The sequence below is a fragment of the Rhinatrema bivittatum genome, chromosome 5 (genome assembly GCF_901001135.1).
Source record: "Rhinatrema bivittatum chromosome 5, aRhiBiv1.1, whole genome shotgun sequence".
Taxonomy (NCBI): Eukaryota; Metazoa; Chordata; class Amphibia; order Gymnophiona; family Rhinatrematidae; genus Rhinatrema; species Rhinatrema bivittatum.
In genome coordinates this window covers 164158913-164178811 of record NC_042619.1, presented here as the reverse complement: position 1 = coordinate 164178811, position 19899 = coordinate 164158913, and the positions used below count along the sequence as shown (strand labels likewise).

Sequence of the window (19899 nt, the reverse complement as noted above, 5' to 3'; positions counted from 1 at the left end):
GTCCTGGGATAAAGCAAAATTGCTTACCTTGTAATAGGTGTTATCCCAGGACAGCAGGATGTAGTTCTCACAAAACACCCCCCCCCCCCCTGTGGAGTTGGGTCTGATATGTTTTATTTTATTTTTGGCTAAAGCTTATTGCTACAAACGAGACTGAGGGAGACCCCTGTGGCTCGAGGGATCATGGCATGCTCAGTGGGCTCAGGATGCCAGTCAAAAATTTCTAGAAACTTTGACAAAGTTTTCTGTGATAGGGCTCAGTCAGTGACATCACCCGTATGTGAGGACTACATCCTGCTGTTCTGGGATAACGCCTATTACAAGGTAAGCAATTTTGCTTTATCAGATAAGTAGTAGTTTCTCATTAAGGATGTTCATGTCCAGGGAGGGTGGACTTCTTTTTGGGTTGACTTGCTTCTTTAGGTAAATCAAATCTAGGTACTAATCTAGTTCTACTTCTAATGAGCATTTGTTTTCTTCAGATTTACAGATCTTGTGACCAATGAAATATTGCATCAATTGTGTGTATGTGTTAATGTGAAATTTTATTTGTTTAGACACCTGGAAAATTTCGATGGTCCATTGATGAGCTTGCTAAGATTAACCCTGTGGAAATCGATCCAGAAGATATTCATCGTCAGGCATTATATCTAAGCCACATCAAGTAAGTTATCAGATTACATAGTATTGAACCAGATTAAGAAGGGACTCTAAAAATGTAGAATAGTTGATTTATATTAATGTAGGGAAAAAAATAACTTTTTTTTTACTACAACATTAGATATGAAATCAGGGATCTTGGTTGTATCTGGATAGTGAGCTAAATATGAAAGCTTCAATAAAAGCCATAACTAAGGACGTTTTTTATAAATTACAAATTTTAAAAAAGTTGAAACCACTGCTTTGACTTTCGCACTGTCCTGCAGGCCTTTCTCTTATCTAAACTTGACTATTGCAATGCCCTTCTTTTGGGCCTCCCCAACTCATCTATCCGCCCATTGTAGCTGCTGCAAAACACAGCGGCTCGTCTGACCAATACTAGTAAATATGATCACGTCTATCCCATTTTGATAGATCTACATTGGTTGCCAATCCAGTTCTGAATTCAATATAAATGTCTGTCACTAATTCATAAATCAGTGTATGGTGATAACGCAGAATGGTTGAACGTCTCTTCACATCCATACTCCCAACGCAACTTAAGGTCTCTTAGGAAAAGCATTGTTATCTATACCATCACCTAAATTAACCAATTTGAATTCAGTAAGGGAAAGAGCTTTGCCTTTGGCAGGACCAAAACTTTGGAATTCACTCCCTCCCGAGATCTGGCTTGAGTCAAATTTACACACACTTAAACTATTGAAGACATGTTTGTTTGAACAGGCTTTTACCCAACTAGGCTAATCCATGGTTTCTTTAGATACTCTCCCTTTCTGCTAATTGTAACCATGGAATTAGTCCATTATACTGTTTTTATTTCTATCTCCTGTTTTATTTAATTTAGTTTTATGGCTTATTTTGTAGTTTGGAATCTTGTTGTTGATTTGTTCTTATATCTCTTATTCTGGGGTAATTTTTATTTCATTGTTTTTTAGAATAATGTATGAATTATTTTATGATTATTTTAGGGTTATTTAATGTTTTGTTTTATTGTATTGTAAACTGACATGATGCTAACATAAATGTTCGGTATATAAAAGTACCTAAATAAAAATAAATGTAGTAATTCATATATTGGAGCAAGCATTTCTAGATGAAATGGGTCCATTATAAAACTTTAAATGCAATTTACAAATGGAAATGCTTGACCAGAATGTTAACTCCTATTTTCACCTATTTATTAAATACAGTAATGGAGGGTTGGGAAAATTGTGACAATTTAGATGCCAATCCAAAATTTTGGGAGCTTAGAAAAAATATTATTTCTTGTCGTCCTGTCAGATCATGCCAGATGAATGGGTTATGCCCACTGACGGTAGATGACTGACAGGTTTGCTGATGTCATGCCTTTTGTTTGTTAAAATTTCTTAATTGACTGGTGCACAAGGTTTCAAACAATTTACAGCAATCTATACTAATAAACGAAGCTTGACCGACGTGCCGCAAATGCGCAGTAGAGACCAGCTCTACCGCGCATGTGCGGGCGAGCACGTCGGTCTGAGCCAGCGTCAGAAAAAAAGAAAAAACAATGGCGGCGTCCAGTGGCAGCGGCAGCGGCGTTGGGTGGCGGCGTCCGGTGGCAGCGCACCACACTCATCCATGGGCGGCATCCACAGCGGCGGCGGCGTTGGGTGGTGGCGGCGTCCGGTGGTGGGGCGGCGGGAGGCAGTGGCGGCAGCGGCGGCATTGGGCGGCGGCGGCGGCGTCCGGTGGTGGCGGCGGCATTGGGTGGCGGCGGCGTCCGGTGGTGGTGGCGTCCGGTGGCGGCAGGTGGCGGCGGCGGCGGCAGCGAGGGAGGACAGAGAGAGGGAGGGACTGAGTGAGGGGAGGAGAGAGGGAGTGGGACTGAGTGAGAGGGAGAGAGGGAGTGGGACTGAGGGAGGGAGGTTGGGAGGGGATAGAGGGGAGTGGGGGCCTGAGGGAGGGGGGGAGTGGGGGACATAGAGGGAGGGGAGGGGAGTGGGACAGTGAGAGGGGGAGGGAGTGGGACTGAGGGAGAGGGAGGGGGGAGGGGGACTGAGGGAGAGGGCGGGGGGGGGAGTGGGACTGAGGAGAGGGAGGGGGGAGTGGGACTGAGGGAGAGGGGGGGGGGAGTGGGACTGAGGGAGAGGGGGGGAGGGAGGGAGAGAGGGGGGCGGGAGAGTGAGGACTGAGTGGGGGAGGGAGAGGGAGGGATCTTAGTGGGAGGGGAGGGACCTGAAGTGGGAGGAGGGACTTGAGTTTGGGAGGGAGGGACTGAGTGGGAGGGAGGGACTGAGTGGGAGGAAGAGGGGAGGAGTGGGGGGAGGTAGGGGGTGGAGGGGAGAGAGAATGAGGGGGAGGGAGAGACAGAGGGATGTAGCCCTTTTTAACGGCGGTGGCAGCGAGGGAGGCAGAGAGAGAGGGAGGGACTGAGTGAGAGGGGAGGAGAGAGAGGGAGTGGGACTGAGTGAGGTGGGAGAGAGGGAGTGGGAGTGGGAGGGAGGGAGTGGGATGGAAGGAGAGGGGGGACTGAGTGAGGGGGGTAGGGAGATAGAGGGAGGGAGTGGGACAGGGAGGGAGTGGGACTGAGGGAGAGGGGGGAGGGAGAGAGAGGGAGGGAGTGGGACAGAGGGAAGGAGTGGGACTGAGGGAGAGGGGGGAGGGAGAGAGGGGGGAGGAGAGTGGGACAGAGGGAAGGAGTGGGACAGAGGGAAGGAGTGGGACAGAGGGAAGGAGTGGGACAGAGGGGGAGGGAGTGGGACTGAGGGAGAGTGAGTGGGACTGAGAGAAGGAGGGAGGGAGGGAGTGGGACTGAGGGAGAGTGAGGGGGAGGGAGGGAGTGAGACTGAGTGAGAGGGAGGAGTGGGTGAGAGGGAGGGAGGTAGGGGGTGGAGGGGAGAGAGAATGAGGGGGAGGTGAGAGACAGAGGGATGTAGCCCGTTTTAACGGGCTTAACGGCTTGTAACATACATAATTAAAGCATATTCAGGGAACCAAAAACATCTATACATAAAATGTATAAACAAGAGAAAAAACATCAAAATGAAACTTTTTTTCATAATGCCACCATTCTAATACTTTTAGGCTGGTCTAGACAAGTCTGTGTGGGTGTTTTGTTTTTTTTTTTTTTGTTTTTGTTTTTCAAAGCTTTGAATGATTTAGGGCATGACACCTGATATTCTGAAGGAAGATGATTCCATAGCTCAGGTGCACCTGCTGAGCCCCCTTTTTTTTTTTTTTTTTTTTTTAAATATATATTCGCTCCATAAGATGCACAGACATTTCCCCCCCACTTTTGGGGGAAAAAAGTACGTCTTATGGAGCAAAAAATACGGTATATAATTTTAAGACTGACTTCAGCCTTCCAGCATTCTTTGACTCCAGCAGGTAGTAGGCAAGCATTCCATACTGTGGACTGAGGCCTGGTTGGCTGAATAGGAACTGAGATTGAAGGCAGTTCCTGAGGTGAAAGCCTTGAGCTCCCTCTTTGAGCAGGGCCTGGTCCAGGGGACTTTCCGGGTCTTATTCCTGGTTAGAGGTTTTCAGGCTACTGTCTCTCTGCCTTCTCACTATTCTTTCTGCTCCCTTTCTCTCCCCCCCCCCCCCCCCCCCCTTAGTGCCCTCTTCTGATTCCCTTTTTAAGTGGTGCTTCTCCTTAATTTTCTGGCCTGCTGAAGGGTAGTATAAAACAAAATACAGTAGTTTAAAGTTTTTAGCATTGTCAGGCTACTAGATGAGCAGTTTAAAGTTTGTGGCGGATTTTTTTCTGCAAGTAGTCAGGCCTCTGAGGGGAGCAATTGACAGCTTCTGCAGAGCATGGGAAGAAAACTGCTATGCAGTAGTCAGGCGTGACTTATAAATTGTCATGAATGCAGTAAAGCCCTAGGGGGACCTGCAGGGAAGTGAATTATTTCTCCAATGAGGTTTGAATTTGCAGAGTCCATCAGGCAGCCCCTCTCCATTGACGTTCTGATTTTCAGAAGCTGGACTGGCAGCCATGATGGAACTGTATGGAAGTGCAGGAAAGCAGAGGCCTCCTAAATTCTTCCTGCACTCATTGAACAGATAGGGTTACTGCAGACCCTATCAGTAGCTGTTTCTGCTCCCACTTCGTTGGTGGCTTCCTCTTGGATATGGGCCACAATTTCTAAGGAGATTAAATGCCTCCAGCAAGCCTTTACCAGGGAATCAGGATCTAGTGTTTTAGAACCACTTCAGCCTTTCCACCTCATACAAATATGGCAAAGGGTCAGGGAAAAAGATGGTTCAGAGGAGAGAAAAAATTACTGTTAGATTTAGAGGAAGTGAAGAATCTAGATGAAATGGTTAAGGGCTAGAAATCCCATAAGTGAGAGAATGACTGGGCAAAATGGTGATTAGAAGTAATGAATATAAAAGACATGAAAACAATCATTTCAAGAGTAGTACTGAGATGGTTTTTCTTATCAGTTAGTTTGACAGTGCTTCAAGGGGAGAAGGGAGACAATTACAGCACATGTCTTAACTACCAGCTTAAGAGACAATTAACCAAAACTTTCATCTAACTTCTCTGCTGAGCACAGAACAGAGACCTGCTGACCACAAAGTGAGATCCTCTGTATCATTGCCTGTCCTTATTGATATCAGACTGCCAAGGATGATGAAGAATTCTAGGACTTTAAGGAAAGTTGCTTTTATTGCTAGGACTTAGTGATAAAACTGTACCTATATTGCATATAACGTATTTTCCGGCGTATAAGACAACTTTTTAACCCCTGAAAATCTTCTCAAAAGTCGGGGGTTGTCTTATACGCCAGGTATCATCTTATAGGGCAGCGCTTCTCACCGGTGTGTCGCCAAGCACCAGCAGGTGTGTCGCGTGCTCCCGGTCTCTCCCGTTGCTCTTCCTTCCCTGCTGCCGTTACAGCTTTGCTATCAGCAAGTTCAAGCCCAGCGGGAACGGCAGCAGTGCAAAAAAAAAAAAAAAAAGCTGTGGCATCCATGGCTGGCCTTTTCTTCTTCCCGCCCCCCTCCCCCCCCCCCCCCCCTCCCCCCCCGACCCGGAACAGGAAGTGATACACAGTGCGGTGCGCAGGAAGGAGAAAGCAGTGCCGCATGAAAAAATAGCAGCGGCGACAGCAGCATCGGCCGCCGAGCAATCGAAGCAGCTGATAATAGGGAAAGGAGACAGCAGCATGAGCCTCCCGCAGCCGATGGGATTCTTCTTTCTTGGCCTGCGGGGGCTGGAGGAGGAGGCTACTGCAGCTACTATTTGTGCTTGGGGGGGGAGGGGAGAGGGAGTGAGAGAGAGAGAGAGAAGCAGCCAGCCAGCCTGTGTGTAAGTGAGAGAATGCATTTGATTGAGAGCATGTGTGTGAGAGAAACTGGTCAGAGAGCTCATGTGTGTATGTGAGAGACAATGAAAGTGACTGCTCAAAGAGATGACTGATGTGAGAGAGAAAAAGCATGGAAGTGAGAAATCTGGGTATGTGAGCATGGGAGTAAGAAGCCTGATTATGTGAGAGAGCTTGGGAGGGCTGTGTGTGTGTGCGTGCATGAGAGAGAGACTGGTTGATAAGGTGACGGTGTGTGTGTGAGAGAAAGAGACTGGTGTGTGTGAATGTGAGAGAGAGAATGTGATTCAGGGAATGAGAAGCCTGTGCATGTGGAGAGCGAGCATGGAAATGAGAGAGAGACTGGTGTGTGTGTGAGAGACAGAGAAAGTGATTATGAGAGTGAGAAGCCCGTATATGTACGGTAAGCAGAACACGGGAGTGGGAAGCCTGTGTGTGTGTGTGTATGGCATGAGAGAAACTGTTCAGGAAGGTGTCTGGAGTGTGTGTCAAAGACTGTTTGGGAAATGATTGGTGTGTGAGACAGAAACTGGTCATGGGGGCATGACTGGTATGGTGTGTGTGTGAGAGACATGGGCCCTAAGGAAGAGGACCATGAGTATAGAGCTTAGCCACTACTGCTGCTTCTGGTGTGTGCTATGGCCTGCATGGAAGAGGAGTAGGAGAGCTGCTGGAGGGGGTAAGTAAAGGTGGCTTTTTAAGTTTATTTTTCTTGATTGACTGCCATTTTAATAATTTAATATTGTGATGTCTGCTTTTTTGAAATATTTTATTGGTGTTTGGAGAATGTTTAATAGTTTTTATGAGTTTTTAATTGTTGGATGTTCTGTTCATAGCTGTTTTGAAACATTTATTCTGCTTATTAGTATAGTTTTACAACTATTTCTGTGTGGGGATCTATAGCTGCTTGCTAGTTCTGTTTTCCTAATAAGAGGTGTATTGGTTTTTAGGGCCTGATATACGGTATTTGTAGTGCTCCTGTTTTGAGTGTAAAATTATTTTTTTGCTTAAAAATATGTATAAAAAAAGGGGGGGGGGGGGTCATCTTATACTCCCAGTTGTCTTATACGCCGGAAAATACGGTAGTCTTTTCTGCCTCTGCAAAATTCTGGTTGCAGAGGCTGCCATAAGCAGGCTTTCACTGGTGTGTGTGTGTGTGTGTGTGTGTGTGTGTGAGTGACTGATTTATTACCTAGTTTTCTCACAGGACAAGCAGGATGGCAGTCCTCACATATAGGTGACATCACAGGATGGAGCCCAATCACGGAACACTTTTTTGTCAAAGTTTCCAGAACTTTGACTGGCCCCTACTGGGCATGCCCAGCATGACACTAACCCTGCAGCCAGCAGTGGTCCCCCTTCAGTCTTCTTTTTTTCTGCGCAGCAGTAGCCTCGCAGTTAAGGAGCTCTGTAGAGATTACTGACAGGAATTTTCCTCACGGAGTTATTAAAAGTTAAATTGCCCCACAGGGGTCCCCCTGTTAACTTTTTTCAAGCCGCGGTACTCCGGTAAGTTTCTACCCGTTTTCCGTCGATTACAGTCTAGTTTGGCCCTCGCGGCCTACTGGCCGTCGACACTACTGCGGCTTGATTTTTTTTTCTATGGCCATGGCCTCCATCCATACCTTCTCCAGATTCTACCGTCTGGATGTTCAGGCTCGGGAGGACACAACATTTACAAGGGCAATCCTAAGTGGGCCACGGGCAGCCTCCCACCCAGTTCGGGAGTAGCTTTTATACATCCCATTGGTCCTGAGTCCATCTGCTACACGCTAGGAAATGGAGAAATTACTTACCTGATAATTTCGTTTTCCTTAGTGTAGACAGATGGACTCAGCAGCCCAGCCTTGGCTGCCGTTATACATGGTTTTTCAATGAATCAAGGGTAAGCCATGTTTTCATTTACCTAGGGCATCCACCCTGCCGGGTGTTGACGCTTTCCTGTTGAGTACACTGGCGGTCTCCAGCTATAGTCAATCAACCAGTTCAAGTTAATCAAGTTTTTAAAGTTCTAACAAAGTTATTTAAGTTAATCAATCAGTCAGTCACACATATATCCACAATACTTTTCAAGGAAGAATACTGAAGCACTGCACTTCCTGCAGGGGTATATGTACTAGGGGTTGATGTCAGATTTAAATCTGATCAGTCTCCAACTGCTAACAGGAGTACACTATACCTATTGGTCCTGAGTCCATCTGTCTACACTAAGGAAAACAAAATTATCAGGTAAGTAATTTCTCCATTGTCTCCTATTGACATTTTGCTGAGCTGTGACGTGGTCTTCCTTAAATACCTGTTCCAGGCATAATCAACTGGATGTGCAAGCCCAGAAGGACATAACCTTTGCACATACAGTTTTGACTGGACCACGGGCTGCCTCCCACACTATTTGGGAATAGCTTTGATAAATCTGACTGGTTTTGGATTCACCTGTCTGCACTAAGAAAAAGGAAATGATCAGATAAGTAGCATCTTCTCCTTGGCAGTGGTTTTACATCATAATCTTAGGTGTCTGTTTTTTGTCATCTTAGCTACTCTTTCCTTTTCTTGACTTTCTTGAAGTTGACAATTTTGTCTATCATGCTTCTGAACTTTTAGTGGTTTGGGATTGCAAGAGAACCTAAAAATTCAGGATCTTACTCCTCCCACTCGAAATACGAAAATGTGATTCTCTTAAGTTCAAAGGTCTTCTCAAGACCCATTTGTTTAAATCTGCCTATTTTTGAGTTTTATGATTTGAAACCGTATTTTAAATTACTATTCTTTTATGCTTTTATTGTAACTTTGTTTTCTTTTTATTGTCATTTTATGCATGTTTCATTAACTGACTAGATCATTCTGTGTTAGGCGGTCTATAAACCTAATGTAAATATTTTTGTTTTTAGAATCGATAAGGAAATTGAAGATAGAAGACAAAAAGCCATTGAAGAAGTAAGACAAGTTTATATATATCAAATAGGTTGCCTTTTTATGCATTTTTTGTGCAATTAAGTTAAAAGCTGGTTTCCATACCAGGCCATGGATGGTATCTTGAATTTTTCTTCCCCTTTAAACAAATAAGAATTTAGTGTAATATTGTGCAGTTTGCATATAATTCTGCAGTTTTATGGGCATAGACTAGGGTCAGCATTAGCTGACTTGATATTGGATCATGTATGAAAATACATTGGAGAAAGTGTGTCTCTTCTGGTTATTATGGACAGAATAAAGATGTTTTCTCAGGGGATAAGCAGGATGGTAATCCTCACACATGGGTGACGACATATGCAGACTGATCTGGAACTTAGACTCAAAGATTCTAGAACTTTCAAATATGCCCTACTGAGCATGTGCAGCTGTAGTTATTATCCAGCCCTCTAGGTCTAGGCAGAGACCCTCAGTCCTTACCCCCCCCCCCCCCCCCCCCCCCCCCGTGGAGTCATGTGGTCGCGGGAGCAGTGTCACAGTATTCAGCTTTGCTTTCCTCGTGGTTTTAGTAAGTGATTTTTTTTTTCCAGAGCTGCAGTTTTTTTATTCCCTTACCTTATGATAGCTTTTTCTTTTTTCTTTTCCTTTTTTCTTCCTCTTTCCACAGTCTACCAGCCACATGGCAGGCCTTAGTCACTGTGCAGCCTGGCAGAGTCTAATACTATTCCTTATTAAATAAATCTTGCACCTTCAGTTTAGTATCTGTCCTCTCCTATTTTTGTACCTTTTTGTCAGGTGCTGGCAGAACTGACGGATGCAGTCTGTGGATGATCCATGTAGGCTGTGCAGGAGTTAAGTCTTTTTTTTTTTTTTTTTTTCTGATTAGTATCGATGGAGGTACGGACAGTGAAGAGGACCACACCGTTCCTGTGTGGGGGGAGAACTCATTTCCACTTCTCAATGGGCAGGAGCTCTGGATGGCACAACCTTCCCTCCTTGCCTGTGATGGTAGTGCATGCTCCTTGTGAGAGAGTGTGAGCAGGAGCCTGGGCAAGCAGCTTGCTGCCACACGTTTGGTGCCATGCCCAGTATCTGTTGCCCATGCACATTTGTGACCTGTGCACTGATGATCTGACACAGTCAGGCCCGCACTGGGGACAAGGACTGCCATTGAGTGCCATGGTCACACTTGACACAGTCAAGGTACTGTAGTGTCCTCGATGCCATTGAAGTGTGTGGCTCTGGTGTCTGTGGGTACCGGAGTTATTGAGCGCCTTGGGCCTTGATGTGGCAGGATAGCGGCACAAACTTCTAGTGTTGATGACCAGGACTGCTGTCAAGCAGCATGGTCCTCCCCTCAATATCATCTGAGCCGTCCACGAGGTCATCGATGCTATCGACACCCTCCATCCCACTGAGATGCATGTGCCACCCTCAATGACATCGAGGTATTTGGCTTCGATGCCGTCAATACCCTCTGCCATTAAGGATTGGGGCTGCCATGGAGGCCATCGAGCATGTTTGCCAGCGATGCCATTCATTGCTGCTCTCGCCGATGTCTGTCTAGTACCATTGAGGCACTGGAATCACCCTGGTCGCCCTCGAGGCCATTGACCGCCAGGACTCCTGAGAGCCCTCAAGTGCCACCGAAGCCCTCGTGTGACAGGGGTTTTGGCCTTAGGTGAACTTGGGCCATCTACTCAAGATGCTCTGGAGTGCCGAAACATTCAGGTGCAGTGGTCTGGTGCCCTCAAGGCTCCTTTGTGGTGTCGAGCCAGAGCACAGAGGGGCATTGTGCTGTCCAATCACTGGCCTACAGCTATCATGCACCATGAATACCGTTTTGGTTTTTTTTATCGGGGGGGGGGGGGGGGGTCATCAGAGGTCCCACCTAGCTTTGTGCACCATCGGCTCTAGGGATGTTGTTGATGCTATCGTCGGCCTTAGCCATTGGCGAGGGAGCTTTCGAGCTTGAATCAACACCCTCAGAAGTAAAGGTGAACTGATGAGAGCTGTTCATTGCTGCTGGCAGTCTTTTGGTTCCCTTGGGCACTGGTTGAGGCATGTCAGAACTGTTGGGGCTACAGAGCATCTGCCTGCAGGTGCCCCTGGCATCCTCAGTACAGTTGGTCCATCGATTTTTGCCTTCGGGCACTGGGATCTTTATTGGTGTTGCCGGACTATTGATGTCCGGGGCACCGGGGATGGCACTATATACCGTTGAACTGGTCAAGACGTGGTTGTGCTGTCTAATCCCTGGGTGCAGCATCGTTTGGTGCCATTGATGCGATCCATCATTGGTGAGCACGAAAGTGCTATGGGCCCTACGGGCACAATCATCACAGTGGATGCGGTCAGATGCCGCAGGATGCTAGTGCAGAGCACCATGGGCACCATCAATCACTATTCTAGAAGGGAAATGGTGGTACACAATTTCAAGGGCTATGTTCATCCTCTTGGAGTGTTATCCTGTACTGGGGGGTACCACTGAGGCAGCGCCATAGAACGCTATCCACCACCATGCCATAATAAGAGCCCCAGTGGTATAGGGGACGCTGTCCTCACACTTTTTCCTATTCATTCTGCTGGGAGTTAGTGAGACAGTGGAGCATAGCAAGCGCAGTCGGGTACAGCAGGGGCCATTTACTCCAAGCACCTTGGGCTCTGGCAGGTGGCATTCTGTCTGTGCAGTACACAGCCTGCCAGGGTTATGCTGTTATCACATCAAGGTATCTGCCTCCTTGTTCTGCACTGCAAGGTGCTAGGGAGCACTGGCGAAGAAGGTGCCATCACACACTCTGTAATTGCTTTTTGGCAGTGTGTAGCCAATGATACTAATAGGTAGTGCTCGGTCCTTGCTGTGCTGTGGGATTCTACTCACAAGCACAGCGCACTAGTTTGTAGGTGTGCCACCATCCATAGGATGGGATACTATTGTATGCGTACTAATTGGCATGCTTTTACAGTGGAGGGCACTATTCTTAAAGTAGCCCTCTACCATATGGGGGTGTTTCCCTTGTAGCAAGCACAACAGGTTGTGCACCACATGTACAGGACTGACAAAGACTACATTCCTGGTGTAACCCCTAGGGGAGTGGATACCAGGAAGGTAGTATCAGGAGTCTTTTCCTTCAGGGTACTATGTTTTTCGACTCCTTCCGTGTTAGAAATCCCTCTTATGGGGAAGCCCTGGGACTCTGTCCTCTGCAGATCTATCACCAAACTGGTGCATTTCCTTGTAGGCCAGGACTGGGGGACAGCAGCCATCATTGGACTGCTTTTTGCTGGGGTCCCTCCATTGAATACCATTGTGGTCCTATGCCCATCTGAGGGTTGCTGTAAGTGACAGATCTGGTATCTTCTGAACCTCTGCAATCAGTGACTGTAACCCAACTTTCCCCTGGAGTTCCTTGTGGGAGCCGAGAGTCGGGCGGTAGCACTCTCTCTTTAGGTCATCCTAAGGCTCAGCAGGTTTGTTTCATGAGGGAGCCATTCCAGATGCGGACTCCCCATTTTGTACTAGGAGTCTTCTCTTCGGGGTAACTCCCCGGTAAAGACTGAGTTTCTCCTGTCCAGGAGTCACCTTTGATATCTGCCGCGCTCCATGGGTGTTTTTCGTGGAGGACCACTATTGCCAGTCATTCTTGCCTGTGGAACCCTACCTCAGTGAGGAGGGTTCTAGTCCATCTAATTGGCAAGTATGAATTTGTCTCTTGCCATATCCATGGCTGAGGGCAATGGGGGATGAGGGACATAGCAGAGCTGCTTCTCTATAGTTACAGTGGCTTGCAAGCTATACTCCCTCATTTTAGGGATAACACGGTCTGCGAACAGCAGAATACTGGTTCATGTAACATTTGTTCTCACAGGACAAGCAGGATGGTTGTCCTCACAAATGGGTGACATCGAGGATGGAGCCCACCACGGAAAACTTCTGTCAAAGTTTAAGAGAACTTTGACTGGCCCCTACTGGGCATGCCCAGCACGTCACTGACCCTGCAGCCAGCAGGGGTCTCCCTTCAGTCTTCTTTTTTCCGCGCAGCAGTTGCCACGCGGTGAAAGGAGCTCTTCTACCACGTTCCTGACAGGAATTCGGTACTCTTCTTTCCGAAGAAAATTTGCCCCTCGGGGTCTCCCTTCGACAAATTTTTCAGCTTCGCGGAATCCGGTAAGTTTTTTGCCATTTTTTATCGACTTCTGTCGATTTTGGCCCTCGAGGCCTGTTGGCAATTGCCGATCCCGCGGCTAAATTTTGGCCTAAGGCCATGGCGACGGGGTTCCGTCTATGTCCGGATTGTACCCGGACTATGTCAATCACAGACCCCCACAGGGTTTGTGTTTTGTGTTTGGGTAGTGAGCATGATGTCCTGACTTGCACTAAATGTGCCCTAATGACGCCCAAAGGTCGCAAAGCCAGGATGGAGAAGATGGGGCTCCTCTTCCATGCACCCACCCCAACGCCATCGATAGCATCGACGTCATCGGAACCGGCACCGTCGAAGTTGCACCATCACCGTCAACCCTCCGGTGACCGTCCTCCATCGATGACTTCTCGGCCGTCGACTCCTGACCCCTCCCCGGATGGGCGAGGAGATCGGAAGGACAAACATCGCCATCGACGGCACAAGTCTCGGCCCGTCGAGGATCCAGAGCCATCGACCTCTGTACTGGCCGAGCCACCGACAAAAAAGCCTCGGTCCGACCTGGCACCGTCCACGTCTCGATCGCAGGCACCGAGGAAACCCTCACCCTCTCCGGGTGTGGGAGCCGTGATCCCACCGGTTACGGTGGTCCCTCCGGCTCTGCCTCAGCCTCCCTCTCCCGTCGAGCCGGGTATCGTTACCCCTGGTTTCCGGGCAGAACTGGACCGGCTGGTCCAGGAGGCCATCGAGAAAGTGATGCGAAGGTTCCAACCTCCACAGACACCGATTCCGGCACCGACTCCGCCACCGAGGAGGGAACCGACCACCGAGCCTCTAGTGGAAGCGCTGGCACCGCTACTGCATCGCATGGAGGCACTCATGCAGGCCCTTCCATCGGTGATTCCAGTAGCACCGACAACTCCACCGTCTCCGACAGGATTCTCATCGGCAGGAGAAACACCGTTCCTGATTCCCCCTTCCGGGGTGGTCCCATCGGTGCCTTCTCGCATATCTCCACCGATTTATCCTTCGGCGCCATCGATTCCAAGACCGGCACCGATTCCATCGGCACCTCCGAAGCCCTCGATGCCATACCCAATTCCGCCTTCAGCACCGATGCCTTCGAGATTTCACTCGATGCCTTCGGATCCTCAACCAGGTCCTTCAGGGCTTCAACCCCCACAGGATCCCTATGATACCTGGGGTGATGATACATCTTCTGATACCGATTTGCCTTCACCACCATCTCCTACAGAGAGTAGAAAACGTTCTCCTCCTGAGGATCTTTCTTTTATTAGTTTTGTGAAGGAGATGTCGGAAGTTGTACCTTTTCAGCTTCAATCTGAAACCGATGACAGACACCAGATGATGGAACTGCTCCAATTTCTGGATGCTCCTAAAATCATCGCTTCCATCCCTATTCACCAGGTATTTCTGGATCTGTTGAAGAAAAACTGGGAATCTCCTTCATCTGTTTCCCCAGTTAACAAGAAAGCTGACTCAACATATCTCGTTCAGTCAGCACCAGGATTTCAGAAGCCTCAACTAGATCATCGCTCTGTTGTGGTCGAGTCCGCGCAAAAGAAGGCCAAGCGTCTGAAATCACACTCTTCTACTCCACCTACCAAGGACAACAAATTCCTGGATAGTGTGGGACGGAAAGTGTATCATGGAGCTATGTTGATTTCACGCATAGCTTCATATCAACTTTACATGACTCAATACAACAGAGCCATCCTTAAGCAGATGCAAGACTATGCTGACACCTTGCCGGAACAATATCAACCACAGCTTCAAGCCCTTCTTCACAAAGGCTTTGAGGCAGGGAAGCACGAAATTAGAACAGCCTATGACATCTTTGATGCTTCCACAAAAGTTTCGGCCACAGCAATCTCAGCCAGACGTTGGGCTTGGTTAAAGTCATCCAACCTTCGCCCAGAAGTCCAAGACCGTCTGTCTGATTTACCCTGCTTAGGGGACAATTTGTTTGGAGAACAAATTCAGCAAATTGTAGCTGAATTAAAAGATCACCACGAGACGTTGAAACAGCTCTCTTCCATTCCAGCTGAGGTGCCCTCCAAAGAAGGACACTAAAAAGTCGTTCTTTCGTCCACGGCGTTATTATCCTCCATCGGCTAGGCCTCGATCTGCACGGTCCTCCAACAGAGCTCAGCCACGCCAGCCTCGGAAGCAAAGACCTACTGTAGCCCCACCCCCAGGGCCTGCGGTGGGTCTTTGACTTCCCTGTAGGGAGCACATGCCAAACCCCTCTTCCAGACATCCCTGTGGGAGGTCGACTGTTCCATTTTTTACAACACTGGATACAGATCACCTCAGATCAGTGGGTCTTAGCGATTATCGCACAGGGTTACCACCTCAACTTCGTCACTCTTCCAGCAGACTCCCCGCCTCTTCAAGCATGGAGTCTAACCAGCCATTTGACTCAATTACAACAAGAAGTATCCCTTCTTCTACAATCAAATGCTATAGAACCCGTCCCTCCCTCTCAACGAGGAAAGGGATTCTACTCCAGGTACTTTCTAATACCAAAGAAATCAGGGGGGCTACGTCCCATTTTGGACCTTCGAGCCCTCAACAAGTACCTTCAAAAAGAAAAGTTCAAGATGGTAACCCTGGGCTCGCTTCTCCCTCTGCTGCAAAGGGGAGATTGGCTGTGCTCTCTCGACCTCAAAGACGCTTATACCCACATTGCGATTACACAATCTCATCGCAAGTATCTGCGGTTTCTGGTAGGCCGCGACCATTATCAATACCGGGTACTACCTTTCGGCCTGGCATCTGCACCACGGGTCTTTACCAAATGCCTCGTTGTGGTAGCAGCATTCCTCAGGAAGGAAGGTGTCCACGTCTACCCCTACCTGGACGATTGGCTAATCAGGGCCTCCACCCAACAGATTGCTCAATCCTCCCTAAAATTGACAATTCACACACTCCTTTCCTTAGGGTTTCTTGTCAATTACAAGAAATCTTGCTTAGTCCCATCTCAAACCTTATCCTTCATTGGGGCAGACTTGGACACCTTACAGGCAAAAGCTTACCTTCCTCATCAAAGGGTTCAAACCCTAATATCCTTAGCTCGCCAGCTCCAGTCTCAAACCACAGCCACAGCTCGCCAGTTCCTCGTTCTCTTAGGACACATGGCATCCTCGGTTCAAGTCACTCCCATGACCCGACTAGCCATGAGAGTTACACAATGGACTCTGCGACACCAATGGATTCAAGCTTTTCAGCCTCTGTCCTCCATTGTCACGATTACACAAGCGCTACGCCTGTCCTTAACCTGGTGGACAAATCGTGTCAACCTCCTTCAGGGCTTACCCTTTCTCCTACCAGATCCGCAGGTCATCCTAACCACCGACGCATCCCACATCGGTTGGGGAGCCCATGTAGATTTTTTACAAACTCAAGGAGTCTGGTCTCGAGAGGAAGCCAAACACCAGATAAATTTCTTGGAACTGCGAGCAATCCGCTACGCGCTCAGAACTTTCCAGGTTCACCTATCGAATCAGATCATCTTGATCCAAACGGACAACCAGGTGGCCATGTGGTACATAAACAAGCAGGGAGGCACAGGCTCCTTCCTTCTGTGTCAGGAGGCTGCGCAGATTTGGGCGGAAGCCCTCTCCCACTCTATGTACCTCAGGGCCACCTACCTGCCGGGAGTAGACAATGTATTGGCAGACCAACTGAGCCGTGTCTTCCAACCACACGAGTGGTCACTCAATCCCTTAGTAGTGACCTCTCTATTTCACAAGTGGGGTTATCCTTACATAGACCTCTTTGCGTCCCCTCAGAACCACAAAGTGGACAATTACTGCTCTCTCATTCGGAGCCAACACTCTCGGCCCAGGGATGCCTTCTCCCTCAAGTGGGCAACCGGTCTGCTTTATGCATTCCCTCCACTTCCTCTTCTGTCGAGGACTCTCGTGAAGCTACGCCAGGACGGAGGAACCATGATCCTGATAGCACCTTACTGGCCACGCCAAGTATGGTTCCCCATACTCCAGGATCTCTCCATCTGCAGGCACATTCCCTTGGGAAAGGACCCGCATCTCCTCACTCAAAACGACGGATGCCTCCTCCATCCCAACCTCCAAGCCTTGTCCCTGACGGCATGGATGTTGAAAGGTTAGTCCTTCAGCCTTTTAACCTTTCGGACTCAGTTTCTCGTGTCCTGATAGCTTCACGAAAGCCCTCCACCAGAAGATCCTATTCATACAAATGGAAAAGGTACACATCATGGTGTACTTCTCAGTCCCTTGATCCCCTTTCCTGTCCAGTCTCGAAATTCTTGGACTACTTATGGCATCTATCTGAATCAGGTCTTAAAACCTCTTCCATTAGAATGCATGTCAGTGCGGTAGCCGCCTTCCATAAAGGTATTGGGGGTGGTCCTATCTCAGTACAACCCCTGGTAACACGCTTTCTTAAGGGCTTGCTCCATCTGAAGCCACCCTTACGTCCTCCGGCCCCATCTTGGGACCTTAATCTGGTTCTTGGTCGTCTAATGAAACCACCTTTCGAACCTCTGTACTCCTGTGACTTGAAATATCTCACTTGGAAAGTGTTATTTCTTTTGGCTGTTACTTCAGCTCGCAGGGTTAGTGAGTTACAGGCCCTAGTTACCTATCCGCCTTACACTAAGCTCCTGCAGGATCGGGCGGTACTCCGCACTCACCCTAAATTTTTACCTAAGGTTGTTTCGGAGTTTCATATCAATCAATCCATCATACTACCTATCTTTTTTCCCAGGCCCCACTCCAACTCCGGAGAACAGACTCTGCATACCCTAGACTGTAAACGGGATCTAGCTTTTTACCTAGACCGTACAGTTTCTCACAGGAAGAGCACTCAATTATTCGTCTCTTTCCATCCTAACAAATTAGGACAACCTGTGGGTAAGCAGGCTCTTTCCTCCTGGTTGGCGGACTGCACTTCTTTTTGCTATGAGCAAGCTGGCATTCCTTTTCAAGACCGTGTTAAAGCACACTCGGTGAGGGCCATGGCGACTTCAGTGGCACACCTTCGATCGGTGCCGCTTCCTGACATCTGCAAAGCTGCAACCTGGAGTTCTCTCCATACCTTTGCAGCCCACTATTGTTTGGACAAAGCTGGAAGACAGGACTCCATCTTCGGCCAATCTGTCTTGCGTAACCTTTTTCCAACCTGATGTACCAACACCCTTCCACCCCAGTTGTTGTGCCTGTTGCACGCCGTTGGGTGCATTTGGTGCAAGTCAGGACATCCTCAGCTCGGTACTCACCCATTTGTGAGGACAACCATCCTGCTTGTCCTGTGAGAAAGCAAATGTTGCTTACCTGATGTAACAGGTGTTCTCACAGGACAGCAGGATGTTAGTCCTCACGAAACCCGCCCGCTACCCCGCGGTGTTGGGTTCGTTTTATTTTTACTTTTTAGGCACTGCCTGTAGCTTTTTGAAAATCAGACTGAAGGGAGACCCCTGCTGGCTGCAGGGTCAGTGCCGTGCTGGGCATGCCCAGTAGGGGCCAGTCAAAGTTCTCTTAAACTTTGACAGAAGTTTTCCGTGGTGGGCTCCATCCTCGATGTCACCCATTTGTGAGGACTAACATCCTGCTTTCCTGTGAGAACACCTGTTACATCAGGTAAGCAACATTTGCTTTCCACTTACTGGACTGTGTGCTTCCTTGGGGAAAGTATGTGTAGTCGTGGCTGAGGTATTAATACATAAGCCAGGTTGGTGGGCAGTCTGTTGTGAGATCACACTGACCCTGCCCTGGTACCCTTGGTTTCCAGGCCAGTGAAGAAATCCTATTCTACAGGGGTTTCCACTTGCAGCACCCAGCTTCCTGTCTCTTGGTGGAGTGTTTCTGGATTTCTTCCCTGGGGGATTTGCTTTCAATTTCAGCTGCTCCAAGCAGGCTGAGGACTCTATCTTGGTGGGTAACTCCCTACTGGAATCAGCAGTGAATTATTCGCTTGGGTTGAGAGACAACCTAGCAACTTGTTCTTATCCCTGCAGTCTGCCTGCTTGTGTTCTTCGCTCCTTTCAACTTCCAGTTAGAATGTTGGGAGAGGAAGAAAAGCTAGGGCATTCGTAATGCATATTAATATGCACCTGCAGGGAAAGTTGCACCATTTTTGTCAAGTTCTAGCCAGTACTTCCTTTAGTTTTTCTCACTTTACTAGGTTGTCCAAAGTGCCTTCCTGCTCACCTGAACTATCCTGTAGACAGGATGGATAGCCCTGCCCTTGACAGGGTGCGGTGTGGGTGAGCTTCAGGCCTAACTTATCTCCCTGCTCAGATCCCATTCAGGGATTGCCTTTCATCCCCTGAAACTCTTGATGCTGTCCTGTATGATCAGCTATGTCTGGTACTTTGGCACACAGGGTCTGTCATACACTCGACTGTTGGAAGAAGAATCAGCAACAAACGTTGCTTGGGGTTTTCTGCCCATTGTGCCTATCAGCCAAAAATGGGGCACACCTTTGCAGATGCATTCTGTCCTTCAGATGCCAGTGGTCCTCAGTTTTTCTGGGGAGTGCTCGGGCCCAGTTGGTTTTTCAGTTGTCTTGTAACACCAAAGAAATCTGAGGTCTTTGTCAAAGAGTCCTTTTAACATCTGTAGATGTTTTCCTGTATCCAGGAAGTCCTAGACCCACTATCGGGGTTTACTGAGCCGAAACCTTGCTTGTAAGGTTTTCTGTGATGCGGAGAATATTTATTGCTGTCATTCGCATCATTGCTCTGCCTTAGTTTCCTTTGCCATGCATTGAGGTTTTGTGTCTTCTATGGTTTTCTCTTAATAGAACCCAACTCTTTTCCTGCCTAGACCCCTTTGTGGTTTGGCTGCCTCACAGACAAAAGGAAGAGGTGGTGCTTGTAGCACACT

At 48.2% G+C, this 19899-nt stretch overlaps 1 protein-coding gene across 4 annotated transcripts in view; it reads left to right on the top strand.

Annotated features, from left to right (window-relative positions):
* BORA (BORA aurora kinase A activator) overlaps window positions 1–19899 on the top strand; it is a 273505-nt gene that overhangs the window by 51542 nt on the left and 202064 nt on the right. For all 4 annotated transcript variants that reach the window (XM_029603007.1, XM_029603005.1, XM_029603004.1 and 1 more), the window contains exons 3-4: window positions 558–664; window positions 8843–8888. In XM_029603007.1, coding sequence (XP_029458867.1) covers window positions 558–664; window positions 8843–8888 — 153 coding nt within the window. The remainder of the gene's footprint in view (window positions 1–557; window positions 665–8842; window positions 8889–19899) is intronic.